The sequence below is a fragment of the Aulonocara sp. 'chitande type north' Nkhata Bay genome, linkage group LG15 (genome assembly GCF_057382095.1).
Source record: "Aulonocara sp. 'chitande type north' Nkhata Bay isolate Kocher_YH1m ecotype deep benthic linkage group LG15, A_spYH_male_GT1.1, whole genome shotgun sequence".
In the NCBI taxonomy this organism is placed as follows: domain Eukaryota; kingdom Metazoa; phylum Chordata; class Actinopteri; order Cichliformes; family Cichlidae; genus Aulonocara; species Aulonocara sp. 'chitande type north' Nkhata Bay.
In genome coordinates, this window is record NC_141358.1 from 13068616 (window position 1) to 13095999 (window position 27384).

A 27384-nucleotide genomic window follows, 5' to 3' on the forward strand; every position below is an offset into this window, starting at 1 on the left:
ACATTCAGCCATTTACATGCTCACATATTAGTCACAAAAAAGGACTCTCCACCCCACAGAGATATAGAGAATAAGGAAGAATAGGAAGAAGATTAAAATCACAGTCACCTCAAGATACTTCATACTGTAAGATAAAAACCCTATACTCTTTAAGAGAAAACCCCAACAATGAAAGGGCCCCCACCCTCCATGAGCAAGCAGTTGTCAACAGTGGGAAGGAAAAACTCCCTTCGCACATTAGAAACCTCCAGTAGATCGGTGCTAAGGAATGGGCAGCTATGTGCTGTGACTGGTTGGGGCAATGGGAGGAAGACGAGACAAAACGCTGACTAAGTAATAATAATGACAAAAATTTAATGATATACTACAGTGGTATATAAACATGTGGGGAGTCAAAAAAAAGTCAGATCTTTTAGCAGCATAACTAAGGGACATTTAAGAATCACAGCCTTAATTGTAACTTTTACAACAAAGCGTAGGTTTCAGTCTAATCTTAAAAGTGGAGAGAAACTGGGAGCCTGAGGGCCCTTTAAAATCTGCCTCCCATTCTACTTGTAGAAACTCAAGGAACCACAAATAAGCTTGTGGTCTGAGAGAATAGTGCTCTGTTAGGATGATATCGTACTATAATGGGGCCTGATTATTTAAGTCCTTTTATGTAAGAGGAAGGATTTTAAATTCAATTCTTCATTTACTGGGAGTCAGTGAGGAAAAGCCAATATGGGAGAAATATGGTCTCACTTTCTAGTAGTACCCGTCAGTACTCTCGCTGCAGCATTTTGGATCAACTGAAGGCTTTACTGGGAATTTTTGGAACATGTTAATAATTAAGTACAATAGTCTATCCCAGAAATGAGGAATCAATGAACCAGTTTTTCGGCATTATTGTGAGACAGGATGTTTCTAATTATAGAGACAGTGTCCAGATGAAAGAAGGCAGTCCTACATATGCAGATGAAATGACTCCCAGATTCCTCACAGTGTGTTAGGATGCCTGGGTCGTTGACCCAGGGTATTTGAGTTTATTATATTATTTATACTTTTTAGTCTTTGGTTTCTTTGAGTTCTGTCTTATGGTTTATGTCTCTGTCTTCTTTAGTTGCTCTGTATCCCCTTGTCTAGTTTGCGTCTCTGTGTATCCTTAGTTCCTATATCCCCGTGTTCAGTCAGTGTTTGTGTCTGCCCTGGTCCCACGTCTCTGTTCCCTCTGTAGTGCCTGCATGTGAGTCTGTGTTATGTGTTTCCTGTTTTACTTTGAAGGTCTCTGTCTTATCTCAGTGTGTTCAGTTTACGCTTCCTTTTGTCTCGTCAGTTCTGATTTGCCCCAGCTGTGTTTCCCTCCTGTTATTCATTCCCTGATTGCTCCTTCTGTGTATTTAAGCCCTGTGTTTCTCTGTGTCCGTGTCGCGATCTACCGTTTATTTTGCTGTGTGTTTTGTCAATCCGCCGGTGTTCGTTTATTTTTGACCTTTTTCCCCAGTTATGTTATGTTTGAGTTCAGCATTAAATCTGTTTTGGTTTAAGTTCTGTCTCCGGAGTCTGCACCTTGGGTCCTATTCCTGTCTGCACACAGCCACACCTAACAGTGTTATTGAAGGCCAAGGTAATGCCATCCAGAAAAAGTATCTGGTTTTTAGGGCAAAATATCAACCAAATTTTTTTCTGAATTTAGGAGAAGAAAGTTACAGGACATCCCGGCTTCTATACCTTTAAGACATAACTGTAGTTTAACTAATTGATTTGTGTCATCAGTATCCATAGATAAGCTTTGCATAACAATGAAAATATATGCAGTTTTTCTAATAATGTTACCTAAAGGAAGTATGTAAAAGGTAAATAGTTTTGGTCCCAGGAGAGAATCTTGTATAACTCAATAACCAACTTTCATATTTGAAGACTCCTCATTTACCGTAGTTTTCGGGTCATAAGCCGCTACTTTTTCACCACAGTGTGAACACTGCGGCTTATACTGACATGCGGCTAATGCATTTTTTTTTTTTTTTCATGCGACCAAAAACATTTTGCCTGGCAACAGTAGACCAATAAAATTGATAAGTAGTGTATATATACGGTATATATTTTTACTGGTTGTTAAGAGACGTTGTAATGTTGTTTGTGCACTGTTCCGTAAAAAAACATTAGCAATGTAATTTGTGTGTTACTGATACGTACGTATACTTAAAGGTAGCCGTGTTACAGGCGCTGTTCGAGGAAAAGAAGCATTTGCAGTATGTATTTTTGTATGTTACCATAACGTTTATGTTACCTTACGGATTAAATTAAACGTTAAAAATCCTCACGTGTAATATTTCTGTGTAAATATCTCATATTACGAGTGAAACGCATACGGCTTAAAATCCGGTGCGGCCTGTACAAGTATAAAATTGATTTTCTTTCTGAAATTAGAGCATGCGGCTTTTAATCAGGTGCGCTCTGTAGTCCGGGAATTACGGTACATGTACAGACTTGAACTATTGGTTTCAAACGACTGAGGTGGATTTCTTTAATACTGACACTGTATTCTAATCTCTGTAGTGAAATGTTATGATCATTGGTATCAAATGCTGCACTGAGGTCTAACAGGACAAGCACAGTGATGAGTCTACTATGAGAGGTCATAAAAAGATCATTCATCACTTTCACTAGTGCTGTTTCAGTCCTGAGGTGATTTCTGAAACCCAATTGAAACTATTCTAATACAGTCATCACACAAATATATCATTAAGTACACTAAAAAATTGCTTCCTTCTTTATGTTCTTCAATGTTGTGTGCCAACACAAAGCAGAACAGCGATGGGACATTACACATTTAAGTCTTTAAGACATGCCTGCAATTTAATTGAATTGTGTTATAAACGTCATAGAAAGCTATAACTGTGTATCATCTGCATAGAAATGAAAATAGGTGCAGCTTTCTTCTAATATTTGTGTTACATTTATGTAAATTCACCCCCATAGTTAGGTATATTTTTGGACAGTTACACTTTTTCTTTTTCTTTTTTTACAATATTGTGTCTATATACCACTTTTTTATACATTTCCCACACTTTCAGAGGCTCAAGCATGTACTGTTGGGCTGAGATCCTGTGAGAGACTTGGCCATTGAACAATATCCCATTTCCTTGCCTTGAGAAAGTCTTGGGTTGCTTTTTCTGTTTGCTTCAGGCCATTATCCATTTGCACTGTGAAGCACTGTCTGTTCAGTTTTGCAGCATTTGACTGAACCTGGGCTGACAGTATAGCTGTCAGTTCTATACTGCTGTGTACATTTCAGTTGATTCTGTTATTCCTATCAGCGATCACATCATCAATAAACACTACTGAACCAGTTCCACAGGTGTCCATATGTGCACGTGCCATAAGATCACCTCCACCACGTTTGACAGATGATGTGGTATACTTCAGCTTGTGAGCTGGTTATTTTCTTTTTCTTTTTAAATTATAACAATGGTGTTATTGTCCAAATACTTATGGACCTAAATACGTTGCCTCCTTTCACACACCAATCTTAGGTTCTCACTGTGTTACTTTCAGTCAATCTATTTTCACAGGGAGCTCTTCCTTTTCCCCATGCTTATAATTTTTTCTTTTCCCCTTTCTTTCCCATGTACACACAGACACAGTTTTTAGAACCACACACGCTTGCTGGCTGCGAATAGTTCTGGCTTGTTATTGCAGGCAGCTGGTTGAGGGTTTTCCTGTCCAAACAGCCAAACGCTGAGGTGGCAGAGCTGTGAGGGACAGTGGGAGAGAGAATAGGCTGAGTGGGATGACAACCAGCTAATCCTCGGGCTGGACGGGGTGGTGGGGTGGAGCAGGAAATACAGGCCATGGGAGATGGCAGAGATCCAAAGAGTTCTTCCTTGCTCGGCCCAAATGGCCAATACGGCTGGATATACAGTTTCACGTATATACATGAGTTTCGATCTTCAGAAGGGAGAGCTGCACGATGATTTGATCATTGAGCTAATCAAGTCTATTCAAACTCATACAACTCTGGACAGATCCGGACAAATTTAGACGCAGTTAAACGAAGTTGTTAAGTAATTCTGTCCTGTGATTCAAGATTGCATAAAGTATTTATAAAACTCGCTAAGCTGTAGCATGACACACCACAATTAAAGCTACCACTAATGCCAAAACATTTAGTCCTGCCCCAGGTGATATTAGAGGATGAGTCATGCTCCAAGCACAAGAAGGAAAGCATTTCTGTAGTTTTATGCCTTTTGAATACAAAGTGCTAATGAAGTAGATGCTAAACAGTGGAGCTGAAACAAGTATTAGATTACTGATTAATTCTGTCAAACAACAACTCAATTAATTATTTTCATAAGGGAGTATCTCAGCTGAGAGGATTTTATACTTTTCCTACTCTGATAGAATTGTAAACAGACTATCTTGAGCTTAACCCTCTAACGCCAAGTTTATCACATTTTCCTGAAAAGTCTGACGTCGTAAATGACACACATGCAGTGCTTTCATGAGCAAAAACATTGCGCCAAAAATGCTAGTTGTAAGAAAAATGGTACAGTTTAAAACGTATTCATGCAAAATTATATTTTCTATCAGTTATTTGATGGTTCAGGCTTAGCAGGGTTAAGGTTGTTCTCCTGTTGCATGTTGTATAACAGCATCATCTTGGCAGACATTTTTTCAACACAGGCTTGCAGTTTGTATGCCAACATATTAATCCGCTAATCCAAAGCAAGTTCCAGCTTTTTTGTAGTAGCTTAAATTCCTTCGAGGCATTTTATGTAGAAGAAACAAAACAGACAGGCTTCGATTATTTTAGATTTTATGGTATCATAAATTATTTAGAAGGCACCGACTGTAGTTGGATGTAAATCATACCTCAGGGGGGAACTTGGTTTTTACAAAATGTGTCCTGTGATCGTTTCTGTTATTTGCAAAATTTTGGCATTAAGACTGCAACTGTAAAAGTGACTGGCTGCCTTGTAATAGCACGAGTTTAGAGCATTTCTGTGCTTTCCATCATGTTGTCACAAAGCAGTTGTAAGCTCAAAGTCGTTCACACAAGGCGGAGATAAAAATTTTCAGTGCTTTGAACATCTGAGGGTACTGACAAATACCAAACTAGTGCTTCCTTCTTGATATTGAAATACAACCAGTATACCTTTTATTTATTTAGTCTACAGCGACAAATGACTAAAACTGCTAAAGAGAAAAAAACCTTCTTGTCATGCGGGTCTCTCAGTCTAATTCAAGTGTTTTCTTGGTAGCACACTACAGCTGGTGCATTTGCAGAGCAGTCAAACTGGAGACACAAGTTTGTGAGCAGGTTCATTATAGGTATTTATAATAAGTATAATAAGGAATAAGTAATCATGATTCTCAGATGGTGCAGAACTTGTGGGAAATTGAACAAAAAAATACTCTTTTACATAAAAAATATGTTAAAAAAAACTGCTATTGTGTGCCTCTTAAAATGTTGGGCTTCCTCTACATTAGTTCTAATTAGTACTCCAGTGATGTTTTTCTCATCAGTGACACCTTTCAGCTTATTGAAGTCTTAAGAGTTACATGCTAATATAATAAATCGAAGCCACTGTTTGTGTGCACTTAACTTACTTAAAAACGTATGTTTCTGATCTTTGCTTGGATTAAAAAAAAGAACTTTGATTTTACTTTATTTATTTTAAAACATTCTTTCCAGGCACTAGAGAGTTAACCTATGGCACAGTGGTAACAGGCAACTTTATTTGTTTAGCACACATTACAGCGAGCGGATAGGGTGTCTTGGAAACCTAAATACTCGCAGGAGACACCATAAGCTGTATTACCAGAGTAAATAACCTAAAGTGAAACCCTGTGAGGGTCATGTGACCCCCTCCTGCCTCTCCTTAATGCCCCTCAGTATTATGTAACCTGCACTCTGACACTCCTGTGTGACACTCTGCTCTGGCCTCGACCGATACGTCCTCCAGTTTATGTTTCCTCTTGACACACACACACACACACACACACACACACACACACACACACACACACACACACACACACACACACACACACACATATTTGGGGTAGTAAAACATGCACAAGCATGGTGCAGCATCCTGAGTCATAAAAACAAACTGGATACTAATCTGATGGAGCCAAGGAACATGGAAAAAGGAAGAGAGAAGGATCAGAAACAAAACAAATAGTAGAGCTGCCCAGCAGAAGCACTGAGCAGTGTGACCTATTCCTGCTCAGCCTTTATGTAAATTTGTTTCATAGTTGCAGATTCATCCTTATGAGTGTCCATAGTCTATGTGTGGAAGGGAAAAGTTACTTTGATGACTGAGATACAAAACTAAAATACAAACAGTGCAGATTTTGAAGTGCTGAATAGACATCGAAGTGTGGGAGTAAGAAAGGTTGGATTGGGAGTAGTTTCTTTGGCAGATGGCCCACGCAGTTGCTTTGGACACGGCCCCTAAATGACAAAGATCGGGAAAATATTAGCCACATTGATACCATACCTCTTTCACACACATCCATTTTACAGACCTTCACCTCTTGGTAGCGTGTGCCTTTTTTGTCTTCTTTGCTGTTAAAGTGGTTTCAAATACAAATTTAAATTAATAACAGAAACTGTAAACTAGGTCAAGAAGCACCACTGCTTATGACACATCAATGAGGAGTTAAACAGTAAACAGGTCTTATTAATGCTCTCTTTGTTCGGAGAAAAACATTGAAAACCCAGCTAAATGAATAGGCTTTTATTTTATTTTTTTATGTCTTCTTATCAAACAGGCTAAAATCAGCTCTAAAACCAATGAAAACTAAACATTTTCAAACAATGAATGACTCTTAAGTGGGCAAATCTATCCTGGAAACTAACCAAAGCTAAGCTGAATTCAAAAATAAACGACTAAATAACTGAAATAGAAATGAAATCCCGTTAGAAAATACAAACGTATAATAAGTCTGCTCCTCGGGGGACATCATGTTCTTTTGACTAGTGATGTGCGGATCGATCCTGAAATATCGATTCCTCCGATACCAATCATTTATGTTCTAGAATCGATTCTCACATTAAAATATCGATATTTTAGTAATTTAGGGTAAATTTGTAGTTTATCATTAACAGGAACACAGTGGAAAGAAACTATAACATTCGGATTGCCTACATTCAAAGGAACTACTTCCTCTTCCGCCTTTCATAGTCATGTGCGAAATACGGCTGTATAAACGTCTCGCAGCCCCTTGGCGTGCGCACTCACAACAATGGCTGAGCGTAATTGTGCGGATGTATTTTACCTCCACAAACAGCTGAGCCGTGGTTTGCAATAAATGTGGCAAAAAAAGTGAGGTGTTGTGGCCATACTTGCCAACCTTGAGACCTCAGAATTAGGGAGACATTCAAAAGGGCTGTTTGGGCGGATAAATATATTTTACAGGGTTTATTTATCGGGTAAAATACGTTAAATGTCACCGTTATTATTGGCCGGCCCGGAAACAGCGGGGGTGTCCAAATTCAGAGGCTGCTTCCACCTGAGGACCGGCCTTCGCGGTCTAAAGAAAGCCGGGTAGTACGTCACGAGCTCCCTCGGTGGAGTGAAACTCTGCCGTCTGCTCCTTGCTGTCTAAAATATAACCGGACACTGACGTAAACTCTTCTGTTTAATCAGTTTTCTGTTTGACGTTTATTCAGCTGTGTGAAAACCCCGGAGGAACCCTCCCGAGGGAATAATAAAGTTTAATTTAATTTAATCTAATCTAACAACTTTAATCTCAGCCAAACCGATTTACTCACGAACAAATAAAACACTGAAAAAGCCAAACAAGAACATTTTTAAGTTATCAAAGTGACTTGTACATCATGTTTAACCCGAGTGGTGAAAGACCGCGGGGGTTTGAAGACGATGTGTCGGTCGGCTCAGATATTTGAAGTTTACACAGCTACATTCTCACCTGAAAATATGTTAAAAGTTTTTTTGCGACCCAGAAAGAGAAATAAGAGTGATATTAAAACTAAGTCGCTGCCGTCATTGTTGGAAACTGGAATTGGCTGGGCCGCGCTATGAATTCTGCGATATGGTTTTTCAACTTTGTTGTCCGGGTGGAAAATCTGGAGAAAGGTGGGATTCTCCCGGAAAAATCGGGAGGGTTGGCATGTATGGTTGTGGCAACATCACTAACCTTGTCAAACACCTCAGAGTAAATCATATCACAAAATATGACAAGCGTATGTTGAGGCGAACTGAAGAGGAGGAGAGGGACAGGTGCTGCTAGGGTGAGAGTCTCTCACGGAGTCCTTTAGTCCTCCAGGCAGGCAAGGTGTTCAAATAGCACACAACTTTAGTTTTTTTATTTCTATATGATGAACTCTGCATTATTAAGTGATAAGAAGAAGGTATTCTGATGTCCTGTAATCATTGCTATAATTTGAGATACAATAAATAAAATCCGTTTTGTACAAAGTATCGGTATCGGATCAGTATCGTCGATACCACCCTGAATATTACTTGGTATCGGATCGGAAAGGAAATCAGTGGTATCGCACATCACTACTTTTGACCCTGCAGTAAGACGACAGCAGAGTATTGTGAATATTGTATGCAGCCATTGGTGGTAGGTCTATTAGCATGCATGCGAGAAACGGCACCCCCTGAGACCTCCATGCAACCTGTATGTGTGTGTGTGTGTGTGTGTGTGTGTGCATGTGTGTGTCCTTGTGTTTTCTGTCAACATGTATTGTAAGCCTGTAGGCCATTGTAGAGAACACATTTCAGCAGTGCGCGTTGTTTGTCTCTTAAGTGTGAGTTACAAAACACAGGGGCTTGAGTAAATCCCGTTTTACTAAATGCACTTGAATACACTGATATACTATACTTGCACAGCTGTTCTCACAGTGACTAATATGTAAAAGCTGAGCATATGTCATCTTGACTTAATTATACTAAACTGTCTTTGCTGTCAACCAGCAGTAACAAGTTGCCATTTAAACAGACATGAATAGACTGCTGTGCACATCTGCAGTTTATGTGCCTATTTTACATTTTATATAAATCAGTGGGTTATTATTATCATTTTTCCTTTTTTAAATTTGGTAACATATGGCCCATTTGTATAAAAAAACCCATCTGTTTTCTGACATCAATTTTGAGAGAAATACTAAAAAAACCAAACGTGTTGAGACAAGTCTTTTTGGGGAAAGTTTCCATGTGATAGCATCAGCTTAGGCATTAGATTCTCTTCCTTTATTCCTCTAAAGGGAAAATACTTTAAGGAACAACAACAGTCTCTTTGTGTAGCTGGCCTATCGGTCTCAGCACTCACAAACTTTATTTATTTGTTCTACCTTTAACCAGGAAGTCCTTTTGAGATCAAATCACTTTTTACAAGGAAGATGGGGCCAAGGTAGCAGCCATATCAGACTCTGGGAAACAGTCGGGTGTTTTTTTTTCTTCTTCTTTTTCCTTTTTTAAATTTTATATCATCAGATGATCCTTATATCATCTAACAGATGATTTGGTACTATTTAGCTTCTCCAATTTAGATGTCTTGATTTAAGTTGATTTAGTCTGTGATTCATAACAAACAGAGGCCTTTAGTGGAACTGGACTAACTGAGGTCTGATTTTAGCCTTTTGTGGAGAATCTTTATAGAGCTGACGATGTAAGCTACATAAGCAGAGAAACAAATGAAATGAAAATCCCTCCTAGTTACGCACTTTTAGTTGTGATCAGTTTTTCCACGTCTTTATATTTATATTTTGGCAATCACTGGCAAGTAAATTTTTGACATTTATGAGTCAATATATCGATGCAATAAGTTTTCCCTTATATTGAGACAATGATTGTTATTCTCTTACTGATGAATCCAAAAACAGAGGAACTGATGGTACTGAACAGGCCAATAATAACACGAGCTGTGTCGACCTGACACAGTAGTTACACTGTAGGATAAGTGAGATCGTTTCAGAGTTGTTTGCAATTATGATGTCGATAAAGCATAGATTTCCCACTGAAGCATAAATTGTCAGCAATCGCACATGCCTAGAGACCAGTTAGCAACCATTTGGCAACCACAGAGAAAAATGTATTGGTTGTGTGGTTGCTGGAGGTTGTTGGCAGTTGCTGCGAAATCAATAGCCAAAGCCCCATTCAAACAGGCCTAGAGACCTCTCGGTGACCCCTGGGCAACCTCCGGATATATTCCTGGACTAGTTGGTGACTGGTTTCTGAAGGTTTGCAGTCACTGCAGTCATTCATGACAACTTGGAGAATAAAATGGCGAGTGTTTGCAGACAAATCAGTGTCTTCAGGTGGCCGTGGCAATCTGTTTGCAACCAAAGCAATCACGATTCCTCTGCTAGTCGGGTTGGTAACTACTCTCTAGCCTTGTGTGACTGAGGCCTAAATTATTCTTACATCCACAATAATCAGAGTTGAATAAACACTCTCTAAATCTGGTTGAAGCTCTGTTGCTTCACCTACATTTCTTTGGTACAGTAGCCGTTGCCTCTCTCAGTTCTTACAGTAGATCTGCTTACAGTATTCCCAGATTTAGCAAGTTAAATCTTTGTATAACAAAAACATTCTTACATTTTGTACCTTGGTCAGTGTTCAAGCTGGAGCCATAACTCTCTGAGTGTGTGTGTCCTGTCAGAGTCCTCTTTCCTGGCTGCTTCCTGTTCATATCCAGGGGTGTGCTCCACTTCCTTCCTGCGCTGCCACAATCTTTGGTCAGGCTTCCTTCATGGCTTCCAGCTTCATGAAATCTACTGTATCTATCTGCTGCTGTGTGTGGCTGTGCACACGTGCACACGCTGGCGTAGAGGTTGCGCATGGGAAATGGCACACAGGGCTTCTTTGGTGTGTTTTGATGTGATATTTGCTCTGTGAGCACAAATACTGCCAGCACCTCTGAGGTCAGAAGTTGATAAGAGAAGACATGGAGCAATTTTCCCACACGGTGATGTCAGCGCTTGTGAAAATCCCATCAAACCCAAACTGTCTCTGCTCACTTTTAATTTTTTTTGTCTTTTCTCTTGCTTTTCCATTTCATCATTTCAGCAGGGCTACCTAAGCAGAAGTTGGTCTACGTCATTGATAACTGCCTAGAGGGCAAATGGTCTCCGTTGCTGGCTCAAACTCACAGAAACACAGACCATAAACAAACCAGAAAAAAAAAAATCTTGGCTCCAGTTTCTGTGGTTAGTACTTCTCTATCGTTGATGAAATGTCATTTTTCTTGCAACATAGTGGAACGTCTCTGCTTCCACTCTGGGTGCTGTTGTTTTGACCCTTGAAAACCTTATTATTGTCTGCTTATTCCACCACTACAGCTACAGCAGTCAAAGCTTATTTTTTTTGTTTTGTAATCTGGATAAAGCTGTGTACGTTGGACACAACCTAGTAAAGGGATAAAGCATATTATTTAAAGAGGTTGAGGCTCTAATTACAACATTGATTATATTAACTACCACATTCTAAGAGCTGTACTGAAAATTGGAAAAGTTATAGGGTTGTTGTTATTAGCTGTCCACCAGTATATTTCACATACTGGTTACAAACTTACTGTGAAATTACCCCGTGATTCTATTTCACACTCCTCAGCTGTAATTTGTGCTCTGCTGCATGTGCTGTGCTGGAAGTGTAAACAATCGGGACGATGGCTCCGTACACAGAGGATCGTTTTCTGCATTTTTCTTTGAATATTAGCACACAGTAACCAACCTCTGCCAATGCTAATATGTCTGGAATAAGCCAATGTAAATATCAATGTTTATATTGAAAATATTAGCCAGTCCATATAATATTTGGCCTGTTTTTTCCCCCCCAGTGTTCTTTGCTTTCTCGTGCAGTCTTACATTAGTGAATATTAACAGTATGACCTACACATAATGGTTGTTTAGCAGGATGTTTTTTTTATTGTATAGCTGTATTTGTGTTTATGCTGCTCTGTGTTACTTGCTTCCTCATGTTTGTGTCTTTATTTTGTGTGAAATGTGGTTAACAGTGTCGCTTCATGAAATGTTTCTGAGTCTTACCCTCCTCCTGCTGGTTAACTGGGGCTTCTCTATGTGAGGTTTGCACGCTCTCCTTGAGAATTTGCAGGTTTTTCTCTGTCTGCTCCTGTTTCCTCCCCCTAACCAATGACATAGATTAAATTATTTTTTCTAAATCGGCTATATATCCTTTTTTATGTAAAGCCCATTGAATTACATGTACATGTGTACTGTTTGCTTCATTCACCGTCCACTTTGTAAGGTAAAAAATTCAAGAATAACTCGAACAGCCAAATGAGCTACAGAAGCAGAAGACCATACTGGGTGCCACTGCTGTCAGAAAACTGAGTATACAATTAGCACAGACTCATCAAAACTGGGCAACAGTTCGGAATAACGTTGTCTGGTTGAATAGGTCTTGATCTCTTAGACTTAGAATAATCTTCTGAGGTCTTGATGACTGTCAATATTCGCTGTACTTCTAGCTCTGTTTTAGTGTTCATACACTCTAGAAATATATGTTTCTTCTGCCTTTAAATTCTTGTAAAGGTTACTGACACAATGAGAAGGAAACAAAGCGTCTCCCCTGGCCTGTGTACGCCAATCTACTGTATGTGCATGCTTGAAGTTTAAGGTGGACTCTGACAGTGAGGTGTAGTCTATTGATAAACATGTTCAGACTCTGGTTAGTGTCATTGTATCTTGACTCTGAAGCTTCTCTATCTCGTGACAGTCTGGGGTCATGTGACTGTTTCCCTGCGTGTTACTGTCACATTGGAAACTAAGAGGGCGTCTGAAAGGACAACCTGTCTCCCATCTCACTTCAGAGTCTAGCCCAGAGCTCTTGAGCCACTTTGGGAAATCAAATCACGGATAGATAGCCAGTAAATTTAGGGCACGACTGATGTCCCACATGCCAGAGCGGAGCAAGCAGTGAGTTTCTTTTAAGGCTTGCAGTTCAAGTTCATTATTTGTGTTAAAATGGAAAACCCAGTGATTTAAAAACCAGACTCGGGCAAAACAAAACAGGAAGAATTCAGGAGCATTTCTAAAAGCAGATGCCGTGAAAGCAGCCAGACAAAAACAGAAATGCAAATGTCACGTGTTGCTGTCAGATGCAGACAAACTCTCTCCTCCTTTTGGCTACTGGTGTAGATATTTTTAATACTTATGTGTTTTTAAAAACACCCTTTCCATATGTCAGACTATCCACTGTGTGTCTGTGACTGGCATTGTCTAGACAGATTAAGAGATGATGGGCTCATACGCCAGACACCCTAACTCAGTATCAAGCACTGAAGTGCTGCTAAACACTCCTAATCAAACACCTCATTCACTCCTCACAGTCCAAACTTTGGCTTAAAATATCACACCCACTGCCTGTCCCTCTCACTTTTCCTCAAACAAAACAACCCAGCTTCATGGCAAGCTCTCTCCTACACAACCACAAAACACCAAACTATCCCACAAAGAAAGGCATCTGTTTCCTGAGAGAAAAGCACTGTTCAAGAAACCACTGTTTTGTTTTTTGTCTTTCAGAGAAAACCATGTGGAAAACATATTTTCCTCCCCCTTCCACAATTGTTTGCATACTGTATAACCATCTCAGCTTCAGGAGTGTCAGTGTGGTGAGATGCCTGGCTGTCACAGAGGGGGGTTGCATGTGTAAGTAGGACGGTTTGATAAGGAAAAGTAGCAATTTCTGGGTCCAAACCACAGATATGATGAAGAAAACAAATGGTGCAAACAGCCTTTGAACTGAACAAAAAAACAACAAAAGCAAACCCCAAAATCAAAAACAGAAACTGGGAGTGCATTGACCTCATTCAGATTCAGATGGAGAAGAAGTCACTGTTTTGGAAGTGCCTCCTCTGCAAAATCTGGGGACTTGAGGGTCAGCTATGACAGAGTTGTTTTAGCCGTGCGGAGCTGTATAGAGGGGGGCCCTGTTTTCCATACGTGCTGTTCATTCTCGCAGGCTTGTTGTCGGTATGTGGAACAGCCGTGAAGGTTCTTGGCTCTGGGCTCTCAGGTTTTCTTTTTCTCTTTTTTTGTTTTGGCAGAGCTGATGAGTTTGCTGGGGTTTGAGTCGTAGCATCTGTTGCTTTGAGGGGGCCTGCTATTTATCAAACTGAAGCTCTGTCTGCTGGGAGCATAAAGGGGAAAGAAACATGGCTTACTATATAGGTTAACTCCTTCCCTCCCTCTATCGCTCTCTTTTTCCTAAAATCTGGAGACCTGTTTTTCAGCAATGTCTCTGATAAAGATGTGCAGGGAATTTTTAAGACCGACATTACCTACAGCACTTTCTACACCACCTTCTTGTGGCATTGTTAAATGTATGAAAATCAACTTTTTGTGTGAGTATTTGGCACTTGGAGTTGTTTTTCAGAACCCAGCTCACATAGCTGAGTACAGACACACAGATTAGCCCCCGGATTTCCAAAAATCCACCAGCATGTTCTTAGAAAGATCGTATTTTGGGAGGAAAAAAACTTGGAAGCTTGGTTTTGTCCCAGGCACCTTGATTTAATCAGTGTACTTGTTTTTCTTCTTCTTCTTTTTTTGAGGTACATTAAAAAGACCAGCAGCACACTGTACTGTTAGACAAGTCTTGCTACACGTCTACTGTGTCAGCTTTTTCACAATTTGACTGTGTTTATTTACTCACTAGAAACACAGGTATGATCCAAGCTGCTTCTCAGCCAGGTGACTAATGCAACAACACCACATCCTCAATTGTGAGATGATGTTTGACAACATTCCTCGTAACTGTCCCTTTTTAACTGACAAAACACCTTTAAGTAGGCATCGCGTGGATGCAGTGATAAAAGGAAACACTGTAACAGATTAAGAGTATGAGTGAGTGGCAGGTGGATGGGGAGACTGGAAGAAAAGATGTAAACAACTTGACTAAAAGACAGCAGAAAGTTGAAAAACAAGGTGGCATGTCACTCAGGTAAACATAAATGCGCAACATTTTCTTCAAATTTAACTACCTGCTTAAATAATGACTGGTCAGTTTTCTTTGCCTCTCATCCACTTCCTCCTTTGTCCTCATTAGTACAAAAACAAAAGCGTTCTGGCTTCAGTCAAGAGATCAGTGTAAAACCAGAGTCAAAATCAGCAGTGCCCCACCTCTTTGAATTTGTAAGGTTTTCACTTAAAACACTTTAAGACACCAGGACCCCATCATAGCTACTTTACAAAACAACAAACAAATATGTTGCATTTGTGTTTTAAAAATTTCTAAAGTGATATAATAACATACGAAATTACAGCCAAATACAACACTGGCATCAGTTAATGTGTTTATATGGTCGCTCATGTCATAGAGGGATCTGTATAGTTTTGTTGATACCTAACTGATGGATAGGTGGATATGTTCAGCTAATTCATCCATGGCTAATAATCACACTGACAAATTAGCCAAATTTTGGCATGAAATAGTTATGACTTATGAAACTGCCTTAGTTAAAACTAGTCCGTCACTAGAATCATAATAGTATAGGTATCAGTGCATTTAATTTTTTCTGCTGTCAAAAACCGATTGAAAGTAGCAGTAACAACCAGCTCTCTACCTCTGGTTGACCTCTTTCGTCCACAGTGCGATTGCGTAGGTCATCTGGTGGCAACCTGTCTCCAAACAATCGCACACTGACTGAGATTACTCTCAGAAAAATTAGTGAAGGTCTGCAAATAATTGCCATCTAATTTATGACTAGAGACAGATTGCCAACATGTTGCAGGAAATCTAAGTCGCATTTGCCAACTTGACCCAATTAAATCACTTGCTGATTGCAGATTGACTCCGCCTTATTGTTGTTTTATCGTCATCTTAACCCACCAAAATCGCTTTGAAGACAGCAACTGGCTGTGAGTGATTATAGGCCCAGTCTTTGCAATGAGATGGTAAATTTACAGGGTTGGATCTGAGTCTCCAACCACTGTTTTCCCTAGTGTCACATTAGCATAACCTTAGCTTTCTTACTACTTGCAAAAATACAACCTGAGAAATGCTAACTAGTTATTTTCTTTTGACCTCTCTCCTGCTCTGTTGTCTGCTCTAACTCTGCCCTCTGTCATGCCTTCCTTGTGATGTAACTCTTAAAAAACATGTTTTCTTGTTTCGCATTGGCGGTTCACTCTACTGGGCACACAAAGGCTCATTCATTCCAAGTTGTTTGCTTTTTACATCTTTTTAGCCCTTTTATGCAATTCTTGTTTTGGGTTTAGCCTCCTTGAAGCGTGCCTTCTGACACGCTTCAGAAAGTAGAAAAAGTGCTGGTATATTGTTGTTGTTGTTTCTTTTCTTTCATTAACACTGGCTGAGATGAGAAAAGAATCTAAAAACTATAAGCACCTCTCTGTAATCTGTCTGTCTTCCACGCACACATACAGCTGTGCACATATCCAACACATGCTCTCCAATCAAAACTTTCACACTGAGAGACAGCAACTGGTCAACAGGATATAAAACCTTACTTTTTTCTTTTTTTTCTTTTGTTCTTTATTTCAGAAGTGACCTTTCCCCTACTTTGCTTTTTCTGCACCCAAGCTCGCTTTAGCATTTCTGCTATATTTGTGGTTTTACCCAAGTTTGTCTCATTAACGTTTTCAAACAGTGACATTTACTTTAACCCACTACTTTAAGCTGTAAGCTGGGTCAGGTGACCCGTGTATTTCACTTTTTAGATTTAGGCAAACTGTTTCTGTGTTGTAACTCTGCACAGATTTGTGCAGATCATTATCGGAGTCCAGCTCATTTGCTTTATGCATTATGGCTGAGTCATTGCCATGTATTTGATGAAAGGTTCACACTGTGACGGAGATCACTCTGCTGAGCCTCACCCCTCACCCTTCCTCTCCCTCCTGATTGGTGTTAGTGGAAGGGAAGATGACCATCTGCTGCCCCAGTTGCCCAGTGACTGGACAACAGCCCTCCCTTATGGCACAGTTCCACTGTCCATTGTCTGCTTGAGACAAGCGAGAGATAGTGTGTGTGTGTTCCATTTTTATGTGTGTGTGGCTTAATCTGTCCGTGTATATTTGTATGTCCTCCTCGAAGAGAGCAAAGTATTGTGTGAAGCTTTCCTGTGGGAGTCCCATACAGAACGCACCCTCACCCAGCAGGACGGTCTTCGGTGTGGTGTGCGCGAACTCGACCTTACAGGCGGGTTAGTGCAGGGTCAGATTCATAGGCTGCAGGCCAAAACTTTGCTCTGGTGCATAAAGAGAATGGATTTCCTCTCGAGACATGTGTCCATGATCACACACACACACACACACACACACACACACACACACACACACACAAATTGAGGATCCTGTTGCACTCGCCTAGAAGGGAAATCTGTAGCATTGTCTTAATAGATGGTGGCTTGCACCTGATGCTTGTTGCTGTAACCCTTTAAGTACACTTATTCACTTTCTTCCTAAGAGCTAATAGTGAAGGTTGGCACCACACACAACTGGATTGTTTTCCTTTATCTTGATCAGCTAAACAGCTCTGAACTCTTGCTCCAAAATTAAAATTGACCACCAATTATTAGTTCCTTATTTCACTCATATAGACTGTTATAATGATGCTTGCTGTTCTTAAATCAAATACTCAAACAATGAAACTAATGTATGGTCAAAGGCCACTTTGTTAGGTGTACCTGTTCAACTACAGCTGAGTATGAAGGTCAAGTTCAAGTATGCTGGTATTTTGGAAAGTAGAGTGCAAATTGGACCAGCAAATTGGGACACTGTCAGCAGTAAAGCGGGTGTTTTATACACTGTTGTGATGAAGAGGGGGCTGAACTGCAAGCCAAAGCTGTATCTGTATTCTAACTTTCACCTGTGGTCAAGACATCTGGGCAGTGACCAAAAGAGTAAGGTCACAAATACAAGAGCTCAGATGAGTTTCCTACACAGGGTGGCTGAGAAACATGAGGAGCTCAGATATCCAGAGAGAGCTGAGAGTAGAGCTAATACACATTTACGTTGAAGGGAGCCACTAGAGGTGGTTTGAGAATCTGATAAGCGTGCATCCTGGGTGGCTCCCTTTGGAAGCTCACGCCTAAAAGGGAATGACCGACAGTATAGACCCAGAACCTCTGAAGATCTATCGTATCTGGCCTGGGAGAAGGAATATGTGCCTTAGCCCACCACAACACAACTTTAATTAAGTGTAAGATATTGGATGGACAAATTCTGCTCCCCAATGGGATATCAGCCAATCACATGGGAGCAACTCGAAGTTCATTTAAGCATATAGACATAGCCTGTTGATATTCTAACAGAGCATCAAAATTAGGAAGAAAGGTGATTTAAGTGACTATAAACTCAAGGTGGTTGTTGAGTTTATAGTCACTTGGGGATTGATGGGACTGACTTGGAATGACACACGCTGATTTACTTGGATTTTTACCCCACAACCATCTCTAGGGTTTACAGAGACTTGTCCGAAAAAGAGAAAATATCCAGCGAGCGGCAGTTCTCTGAGAGAAAATATTTTGTTGATGCCAGAGGTCAGAGGAGAACGACTGGAATTCTTGTAAGGCCAGGAAGGCAACAGTAACACAATCACCAATTAACAACACAGGTATACAGAAGAGCATTTCTGATTACACAACACTTTGACGATGGCTCAGGTTATCAAAGTTTTTTTGTTTTTAAATTTTAGTTGCATCTTTGTCTCTAAGTAGTCTGTGCTGCAGTGCATTTCTCAGGAATAAATATAAAAAAACAGAAAAAAAATGCACAGCTGACACACTTTTGAGGGAATAGTTCATGTTAGTACACTTTTTCACTAAATGTCTCCTGGTTGTAGTGAAAAAGAGGAACAGATATGAGTAGAGTAGGATCAATCTTCCCAGGTACCCTTTGGCATGAAAACAAATAAGCACACATAACACTGAATAATGCCTTTAAAGCACAACTTGCGTATTTAAGTGCACCTATGCTTGATTAAACACAGAGCAATAAAAGCTTTTTTGTCACTATGACAGTGATTTACTATGACAGTGATTTAAAACAGACTTATCTTTGTTTAGTTTACAGTAGAAGCCACCGAATATGAATCTAATCTATGCCTGCTTATTGACCGTCTTTGCTCATGAGCCCGTCTCAGTCCATGCTGATGTAACGCAGCATTTGGAGCCTCGGCAGGACGCAGACAGACGGCGCCCCAGGTGAGCCCACGCCGCAAAGATGAGAGTAGCTCATCAGGTTAACACGCTGCTTGTGTTTTCTTACAACAACTCCAAACCAAAATTGAAAGATGTGCAGTGGCTAACCACACATGTCATTCCCAAGATGACAGAAATGTAGTTGTTTCTTTGATAATGAAACCCAATCTGTTGTGTAAAGGGAGGAAAAAATACTCATCTTTCTCTTAGTCACCTCGGGCAGTTAATATAGTGTGTTTTTCGTTTGAGTTTGAAATCGAGACCGAGAGTCTGTTTTTAACTTTTCAGATCACACGTTTTTCTCAGGCTGTATTTAGTCAGTGTGATTTGACAGCGTTAGTGTTGTTATTCTTCTCACCCTGTTTCCATTTTTGTCACATCTCTTTTTTTCTCTCCTTCCTGTTGCACAAGCTGCATCTCTCGTCTATGCACAAACAGGTAATGGAGTGACTGAACTGAGCTCAGTTACCCATTATCCCTCCCATTCACTCCTGTCAGTAATCTGCCTGCTCCTCCGCTCCGAGAACCCTCATGATACTGAACTTTTCCTCCCAGACATTTATTGAGAAAAACAAGCCTGGAGAGATTACTTTTTTTTCTGCTTAGCTGAACACATTCAGCTACAGTTCAGTCAGTGGGTCTTAAAGCTCCAACCACATACCAGACATTAGTTTGTGAGTGACAAAATTTATGAGCGACCGTTGAGCAATGCCAAATGCCTGTGTGGCTCAAAATGCTGTTAGGCTCCACTTATTCATTTTTATTACATTTTAACCCTGAATTTAGCCTTTATTGCATAATGAGACACTGTATATTAGATCACAAAAAAAAGAAGGAGCAGGGAGCAAGAATAGAAACTGACAAATACTCCTGAGCATAGCAAGGAGATCTTGTGGATTGGGAATGAGCCATGCTACTCTGGGTTTTTTAGGAGTGTGTGTGTGTGTGCTGTGTGATTGTGTGGGGAAACCTGATAGAAATCTGATTTGGCAGAGCTATTATCCCCTTTAGACTTCCAACAGTAGGCTTACACCGTGCTGTGGCTGCCACTAATCCCATAATGGGCTGACTTTGCACTGAAGCCGCACAAAGACCGTTCCCTTTGGTGAAAACTATGACAGTGGTTTCTGTTAATGGTGCCTATGTATGTGAGCTGCAACACTGTGTGTGTTCAGTTTGTGTGTGTGTGTGTGTGTGTCTCCTCAGGTGAGTGGGCAAAGATAGGTAATCTAGTGTACAGAGTCATCGATTTTCCCCGCTGCACAGGAAGTGGCTGGTTATTGATTCTCTGGGACAATGATGTCACTCCAGACGGTGCAGGGTGTTTACTTACCCACGATAATGTACGAGGCGCTTTGTCGCCAAACGCTGGTCAAATAACCCACTCCCTCACTCCTCTCTCTTCGCTCTTTCCACCTCCTGTCTTTTCTTTAATTGCGAATGCCCCCGTTAACCCCAGGTCCAATCATCACAGATGAGCGATGTCGTTTATAAAGGCTAAATATTTTTGCAGCCCTTTATGCTATTATGCATTTGCATTGTAACTTTAATAGCTTTTCCATACACATAGGGTTTTCCCTACACACTGCATTTGTTTAGTCAAAAATGCACTGATGTGACATTTGACTGTGAAGCAGGAAAACGGAAAGCTCGAGACTCTTCTAAGAAAACATTTGCCTTCTCTTTGTGTTTTATCTTCTCTCATTATCCCATCATTGTTTACTGAGTTCCGCTAAAGCAGGACTTTAGCTGTGGAGGATAAATAAACCACTATACTGTTCTATTATGTTAGTTAGTCCTAGTCTAATGAGTGGGAGTAGTGCCCAACCTCACTTTTGGCCCAACGGCATCTACCTGTTTGGCTTACGTAAGACCAGTAACTGCACAATAACAGCCAGCAGGTTAACTGCTTGTTAAATGCTTGTTTGTGGCACTAAAACAAAAAGTACTCACTTTTTTTTCTTTTTTTTAAGTGAAAAGTGTTTTTGTTTTTTAAATGAGTTGTTCATGTGTTCACAGAGTGACTCATGTTTCTCATCAGCACAGGAACGCAATTGGTGCATGCTACACTGGAGAGGAGCCAACTTATCTTAATTCATGTAACTCTTTAAAGTTGGAGAGATATTTGAATCGGTCTTGCGACCACGAGGGGAATGATATGATAGATTTTCTGCCATTGCTTTGCCCTTTTCTCGGCTCCAAGGGCCTGTAATTAATTAACCACAGAGCAAATACGTCCAATGCTACCTGTGGCATGAGACAGAGGACCGCACACGCGCACACACACACAATGCAGGCACACTTCTGTGAGGGTTCATGAGGTCCACAGAGAGTTTGTAAATGCCAAGAGCAAACTCATGTAAACCCTACACATTAACCCAGTTTATTTTTAAGCAAAGCTAAAGAGCAGGTGTAGAGGATTTGGGATAAAAGTGTCTTTAGAAATGTAGCTTTCGACTAAATAAGTTTAGATAGTGCTTTTCACAGACTTAACAGCCGGAAAGTGCCGAACAACAGTTAAAATGCAATATCAACAGAGAATCTTGTTAAAGCAGAATTAGGAAAAAAAAAACAAAAAACAAACAAACAAAAAAACAAAATGTCAGCAGGAGGCCTGATTAAACAGAAAAGGCTTTTAACTGTTTTTAAAAAGCCAGCCAAATGGAGCTGGAGCGGTAAACTGGTCCAGAGTCTTGGTGCTACAGACTGAAAAGCTTTGTCCCCTCGAGTCAAGCAAAACTACAAAAGCTGCAAGCAATTCGTAAATGTCTGCTGAAAGGCATGGAAGTAAAAAGATTTAATTTGCAAGGTGCAAAAGCTGCTGTACTTTATTTGAAATACATTTAATTCAACTTTGACTAAGACACTTGCATGCCTAAGTAGGCGGTGTTTATGCAAGCAGTGGGATGTATGAAGATATTTCAGCCCAGAAAATAAATGTGCTTCTGTAAGCATTTCCTGCTATTTTTTTCACATTGTTTCAGAAGCTACAGACTCATGATCTCACATCATGTGCTTAAGTTTTCATGTTTGAGGAACTCTCCGGTTTAAGTCCTTGGAAATGAACACGTATGATGGAGAGAACACGTCCTATGGTTGCTTATTTATACTATCACTTTTCTCTCTTGTGTTTGTACACATGATGTCTGCTGGCTTTACTCTGTTTGTGTTTTGTGCGCTTCCTTTCAGACCCCCTGTTTGGAGTCAAACCTGTTGTGCAAAAAGTAAGGGACAACTGAGAGGATCAAAGGTGAAGGGAAGTGAAAACAAAGGGATGTGTTGGCAAACTCTACTCATCCAGGCTCCTTCTGTTGACCTTTGACTGCTTCAGTTAGTTCTTGGAAAAGAAAATGATGCAAATATTTTTGCATAATTTTCAATCAATTTCCAGTTTTTATTTGAAACTACATAATTGTGGTAAAACATCTATGATGCTGCATCCCACTTAACAAAAAACAACAACAATATATATATTCTTTTGTTTTGTTTTGTTTTGCCTTTAATCACATTCCTTTCATTTGCCTTTTGCATCTAAAAAAGTCCAGATTCACTCCCTGCCAGGCTTTTAATACTCAACCTTACTGGCTTTATTCTGCACGACAAAACACAAGAACTCAGTTTTTTTGTTCTACTTGGATCATGTGATGTGGATGCTGGTGTGTTTGCTTGAAACATTCAGTTTCAGCCTCGGTCTTTTAAGTAGAGTCATGTGAAAAAGCGAGGTTTCACAGGACTCGTGTGCAGTGCTGTGAAAACTTAAGTACACCCCATGATTCAGTATCTTGTAGGGACCACCTTATGAAGCAATAACTCGAAGTGATCATTTTCTGTATGACTTTATCCATCTGGAACATCACTGTGGAAAACCTCCGGCCCACTTCTTATAGCGTTGCTTTGGCTCATTCAGCTTTGTGAGCATTGTTTATGTGCAGATGGCCTCACATTTGACTCTAGCGTAATTTGGTATACAGAAGAGTTCATGGTCAACTCATAACTACCCAGCCCAGGTCCTGCAACAGCAAAACAACCACTATGCTTGACAGCTTGATATCCTGTGTTTTGTTTTTTTGTTTTTATCCCCCCCACACGTGCTACTGCGTTATGGGCAAACATCTCCACTTTGGTGTAGTATGTCTAAAGGACGCTGTTCCAAAAATCTTCTGATTTGTTTAGGTTAAACTTTGAAACCTGCCATGTTCTTTTTAGAGAGAAGCAGCTTTCTCCTGGTGACCCTTTTAAACAAGCCATATTTGTTCAGTCTTTTTCTGATTGGACTGTTATGACTGAGGCCTATAAAGACTGAGATGTAGCTCTTGAGGTTTTTTGGAGTTTCTTTGATCATTGCATGGTCTGACCTTGGAATGAATTTGCTGGGACGTCCACTTCTCGGAAGACTTCAGCATTTTGCTAACACCCGCCTAAATTCTCCAGACCAGCAAACTGCCAAAGTGCCTGCTTTTTATAGACACTTCTTGATGATCGGTTAGTAAAGTGGATTTGATTAGCATCACCTGGTTGCTATGTACCCTCGAGAAGATTAAAATAATGTCAGATGGAAACATTTAAAAGCCTGTTGATCAAGTCAATTTGCGAAGTAAAGGCTCGACAGGTGTAGAAACAATAACTAATTAACAGTTTATTATAACTTAATACACAAAACTTCAGCTGCTCTGTGTTACACTTTATGTAAAAGTGAATTCAGTATGGAGTAAATCAGCCTCAAAAACAAATCTACATGTACAAAAGAAGTGAAATTATGAAATAAATGCTATTTTAATCTGAATTCACAAGCCCAACCATCAGCTGCACAAAATAATCTCTACAATGAATGGAAATGCTGAGTCAGTGACGACAGCAGAAAAGGACGGGCGCCAAGGTGATTGAGTTTCCAACCAATCAAACTGACATTTCATAAACAATTAAACGTTGATATGGCAATCGCCGTGACGTCGCACTCAATGTCCTGCTGGCCGTTTTGTTCTGCGATTCAGTACCAGAGCTCATTGCCTATTTATGAAGTAATAAGACACGGCCAAAACAGTTCGAGGGTAACGATTAGGCCATATCACTTCCTCCACCCTTAAAGAGCAGCAGTATCACATCCCTCTCTTCAACGCTGCAATCAAAATACATCCTGGTGAAGGCAACAGATTGAGAGGTGGTGGAAAAAGAAAGGGGCAGAAGTGAAAGCAGTGAAAGGAAGAGGCAGATTAATGCAGAGTGCAATCATTTCTAATCTTTGCTGTAGCCACTGTGATCTATTACATCAGACTTTTATTAGTGTCTGAACCGGTGTACTTAGCCGTGGTCGCCCCTCTCATAACCAACAGTACTTCTTAATCTAAGTAAGAGTTCACCAGGTTTTATATGAGCAAGGTGGTGATAACAGTTTTTTCTTTTTTACCAGTCTTTGATTCAGTGGCTCACATTATAACAGGAGTAGCTCCAAGGAAGATATTGCTTTCTTTTTATATTTTTGGGGAGTGACTATCCCACAGAAACCGGTGAAGGGTCGGGACTTTTGTGCGCCGTTTACAATGCCTGTCAGGGATTACAGGGTGACGATCAACACCTTTTTGGCTGCTTTCCCAGTAAGATGAGTCATTTCTTGCTCAGTCAGCAAAACCAAGGTCTTGTCAGACAGAGAGAGAGAGAGAGGAAAAAACAGCTGTGCATGCAAGCAGGCACATAGAACTATTAAAACCAGAGGTGCTGTCTTCTGATGGGTTGTTGGAGTCCTGATGTAAACATAAGATTAGCCATGTGAACCCCATCTGTTAGTCTTTAGGTAACATAAGTACTAGAAGTAAGTTTGCCTTTAATTTTGCAGACACACTCACTACCACACTTTGTAAAGCCCTTTGGACTTGCACTGTTATCTCTTGACTCCCCATCAACAAGCCTATTGATGTGAAAGGGCATTTGAGATTTTTATTATAGAAATGGAGAGAGAGGCAAAAATATGACGTTTCTACTGATTCGTGGCGGCTTTGTCATTATCATGCTAGAGATAGCAGGGGAGGGTTTGGTATTCTGTGTTTTTCTGTGGGATCTTTTTCTCTTGGAGCCTGTTGTATTATGACAGCTGCCCTCTCCCTGTTAAAATAACATCCCCGGGAACTCACTCTTCCTCACGTGCACATGGGTTGCAGGCCAACACCTCTTCCCCTGGATTGTCGACCACTGTACATAGGGATTTGTGCATGTGCATGTTTATGCCTGGCATTACAAAGCCATAAAAGAAAGGTTACTTTTACTCCCAGATACCTCTTTCCCCTTCGTTTTTCTTTTTTCCGTGTGCTCCCTAAGGCCTCTGCAGTTCCTCTGCGTTTCATGGAATCCAGGGAACGTTGCTTCCTCCCAGTGTTGCTGTGTGCTGGACCAGGAGCTGCTGGTCTTGGAGTGGGGGGGGCACGCCTCTCCTCTCAGGAAAGAAGGCGCTTGGCGAGACCACTCCACTCTGATAGCCTGCCAGAACATACACAGATCAGGGGGAAAAAAGGAGAATGAAAAGGGACCGGGAGTGGCTGAAAGAACCAAAAGGCTACTTTGGTCCGGTTAATTCCTGCAAAGATTCAACTTTTACTCACAAGTCTTTACACAAAGAGAGAATTATGGTTAAACTACATAACATCAGCTCTCACGGCTGACTCTGAAGCTTATGATCAAGACTTTCCCATAACTTAGGATGAGTTCTGTAAGCCTGCGGGACAGGTAACCCTTTGCTCATCAGATGAACAGGCGTAACCTTAGAGCTGTGTTTGAAGAGTGGGGACGAGGAATATCCTCTTTATCTGTGTACAACGTTAACACAAAGTCTGCATGTGCCCAAACTTGGTATATAAAGGTATCGATTTTTCTCCTTTACTGTTAAAAACAGGTTTCACGGCTTTTCAAAGGGACGTGTTTACATGGAAAAACTTCTGTAGTTGTTTTTCAGAGAGGAGAGCTGCTGTTGTGAGCCTCAGGGCTAATTTGAAACATGTGGTTTTTGTGTGAGGCTTTTTAGACATTTTGTTTTGCCACTTTTTATCAGAGAAACTCAAACAGACAGAAATTACAACTTTGCAAATACACGAGAAAACCAAATAGTTTTCTGTGAAGCAGGCCAGATTAGGACTTCATACCTCGGCAGAACTTCTCTCTCTCTCTCTCTCTCTCTTTCTCTCTCCCCTTTTTTTTCAGAGAAACAAGAGAAGCAGAGAGAGAGTGCAAAGAAGATTGGTTCCTGAAACTGTTGTTCTGCCCTGTGATTGGTGAAAGCCTGTTGCTAGGCTTATGTCAGTGTTTGAGAGTTTTCCGCTTTCTCTCCTCTGTGCACTGATAGGTCAGGTTAGAACTGGTCTGGTGGACTTCTGCCACTTGTTGAACATCCCCACAGTTTCTGCGGTTCCCTCGCTTCTCACTGCATGAGAAAACACGGCAGCCGCAACGCTGAAAGACACACGTGCAGAATTTACACCCGGCGTCGCTTCCTCTCTGTTTTTAATTCTTATGAACTTTTTATCAACCTCTTTATTGGTTTAAGTCTGTTGTTAATTCTTCCGGGTGCTCGTAAAAGGGAAAAACAGCTGCTCTTTCTGAGCATTTGAGAAAGCAGCTGCCATTCTTTTAAACTAATAAATGTGAACTCTATTCTACAGCCATCACAGTTTAAAACCTTGAACTCTTCCGTGTCATTGAACTTTACACCTTTTTCTGTGCTCTTTTATGCTTCAGTGCACTTTGTATGGTTGAAGTAGCTGTAAAACATTTGTATTTAGTTTTGTTTTTGAGGCATAATAGACTCAAAAAGCATTTAAATAACTTTGTGGAACATAATCCACTTTTTTTCACAGGCTCGATACATTCCTTCGACACTGTTAGCTTTGTGCTTCCTTCTCTTAAATGTGTAAGCTGATGCTCCCATGCACAAAGCACACAAGCTTTGATGGCCCCCGTTTCATGCATTAAAGGAAGCTTATGTAACCCTCTGATCAACAGCCTCTGGCCACAAAAAAGGGGTATCATGAAAATGTTAGTAAAAGCAAAATTACTAAAGTTTGCTTATACACTTAATTAAGTACACTTCTACAACACAATGCAAATATCTAATCCGCCGATCACATGGCAACAACAAGACGATATGCTGAAGTTCAAACTGAGCATTAGACTGGGGAAGAAAGGTGATTTAAAGCTGGTCTAAATATTTCATGAACTGATCTACTGGGTTTTTTCTGCACATCCATCTCTAAGGTTTAAAGAGAA

General features: G+C 40.4%; 2 protein-coding genes across 3 annotated transcripts in view; one reads left to right on the forward strand and one right to left on the reverse strand.

The window, feature by feature from the left end:
- Positions 1 to 27384, forward strand: part of sesn1 (sestrin 1) — a 74916-nt gene that overhangs the window by 38108 nt on the left and 9424 nt on the right. The gene's annotated exons all lie outside the window — the stretch shown is intronic.
- The window catches only part of armc2 (armadillo repeat containing 2), a 30891-nt gene continuing 27356 nt past the window's right edge, over positions 23850 to 27384 (reverse strand). The window contains exon 18 of one of the 2 annotated variants that reach the window (XM_086264276.1): positions 23850 to 25605. In XM_086264276.1, coding sequence (XP_086120402.1) covers positions 25469 to 25605 — 137 coding nt within the window. In that variant the 3' untranslated portion in view covers positions 23850 to 25468. The remainder of the gene's footprint in view (positions 25606 to 27384) is intronic. The other variant, XM_086264275.1, reaches the window with a different exon arrangement.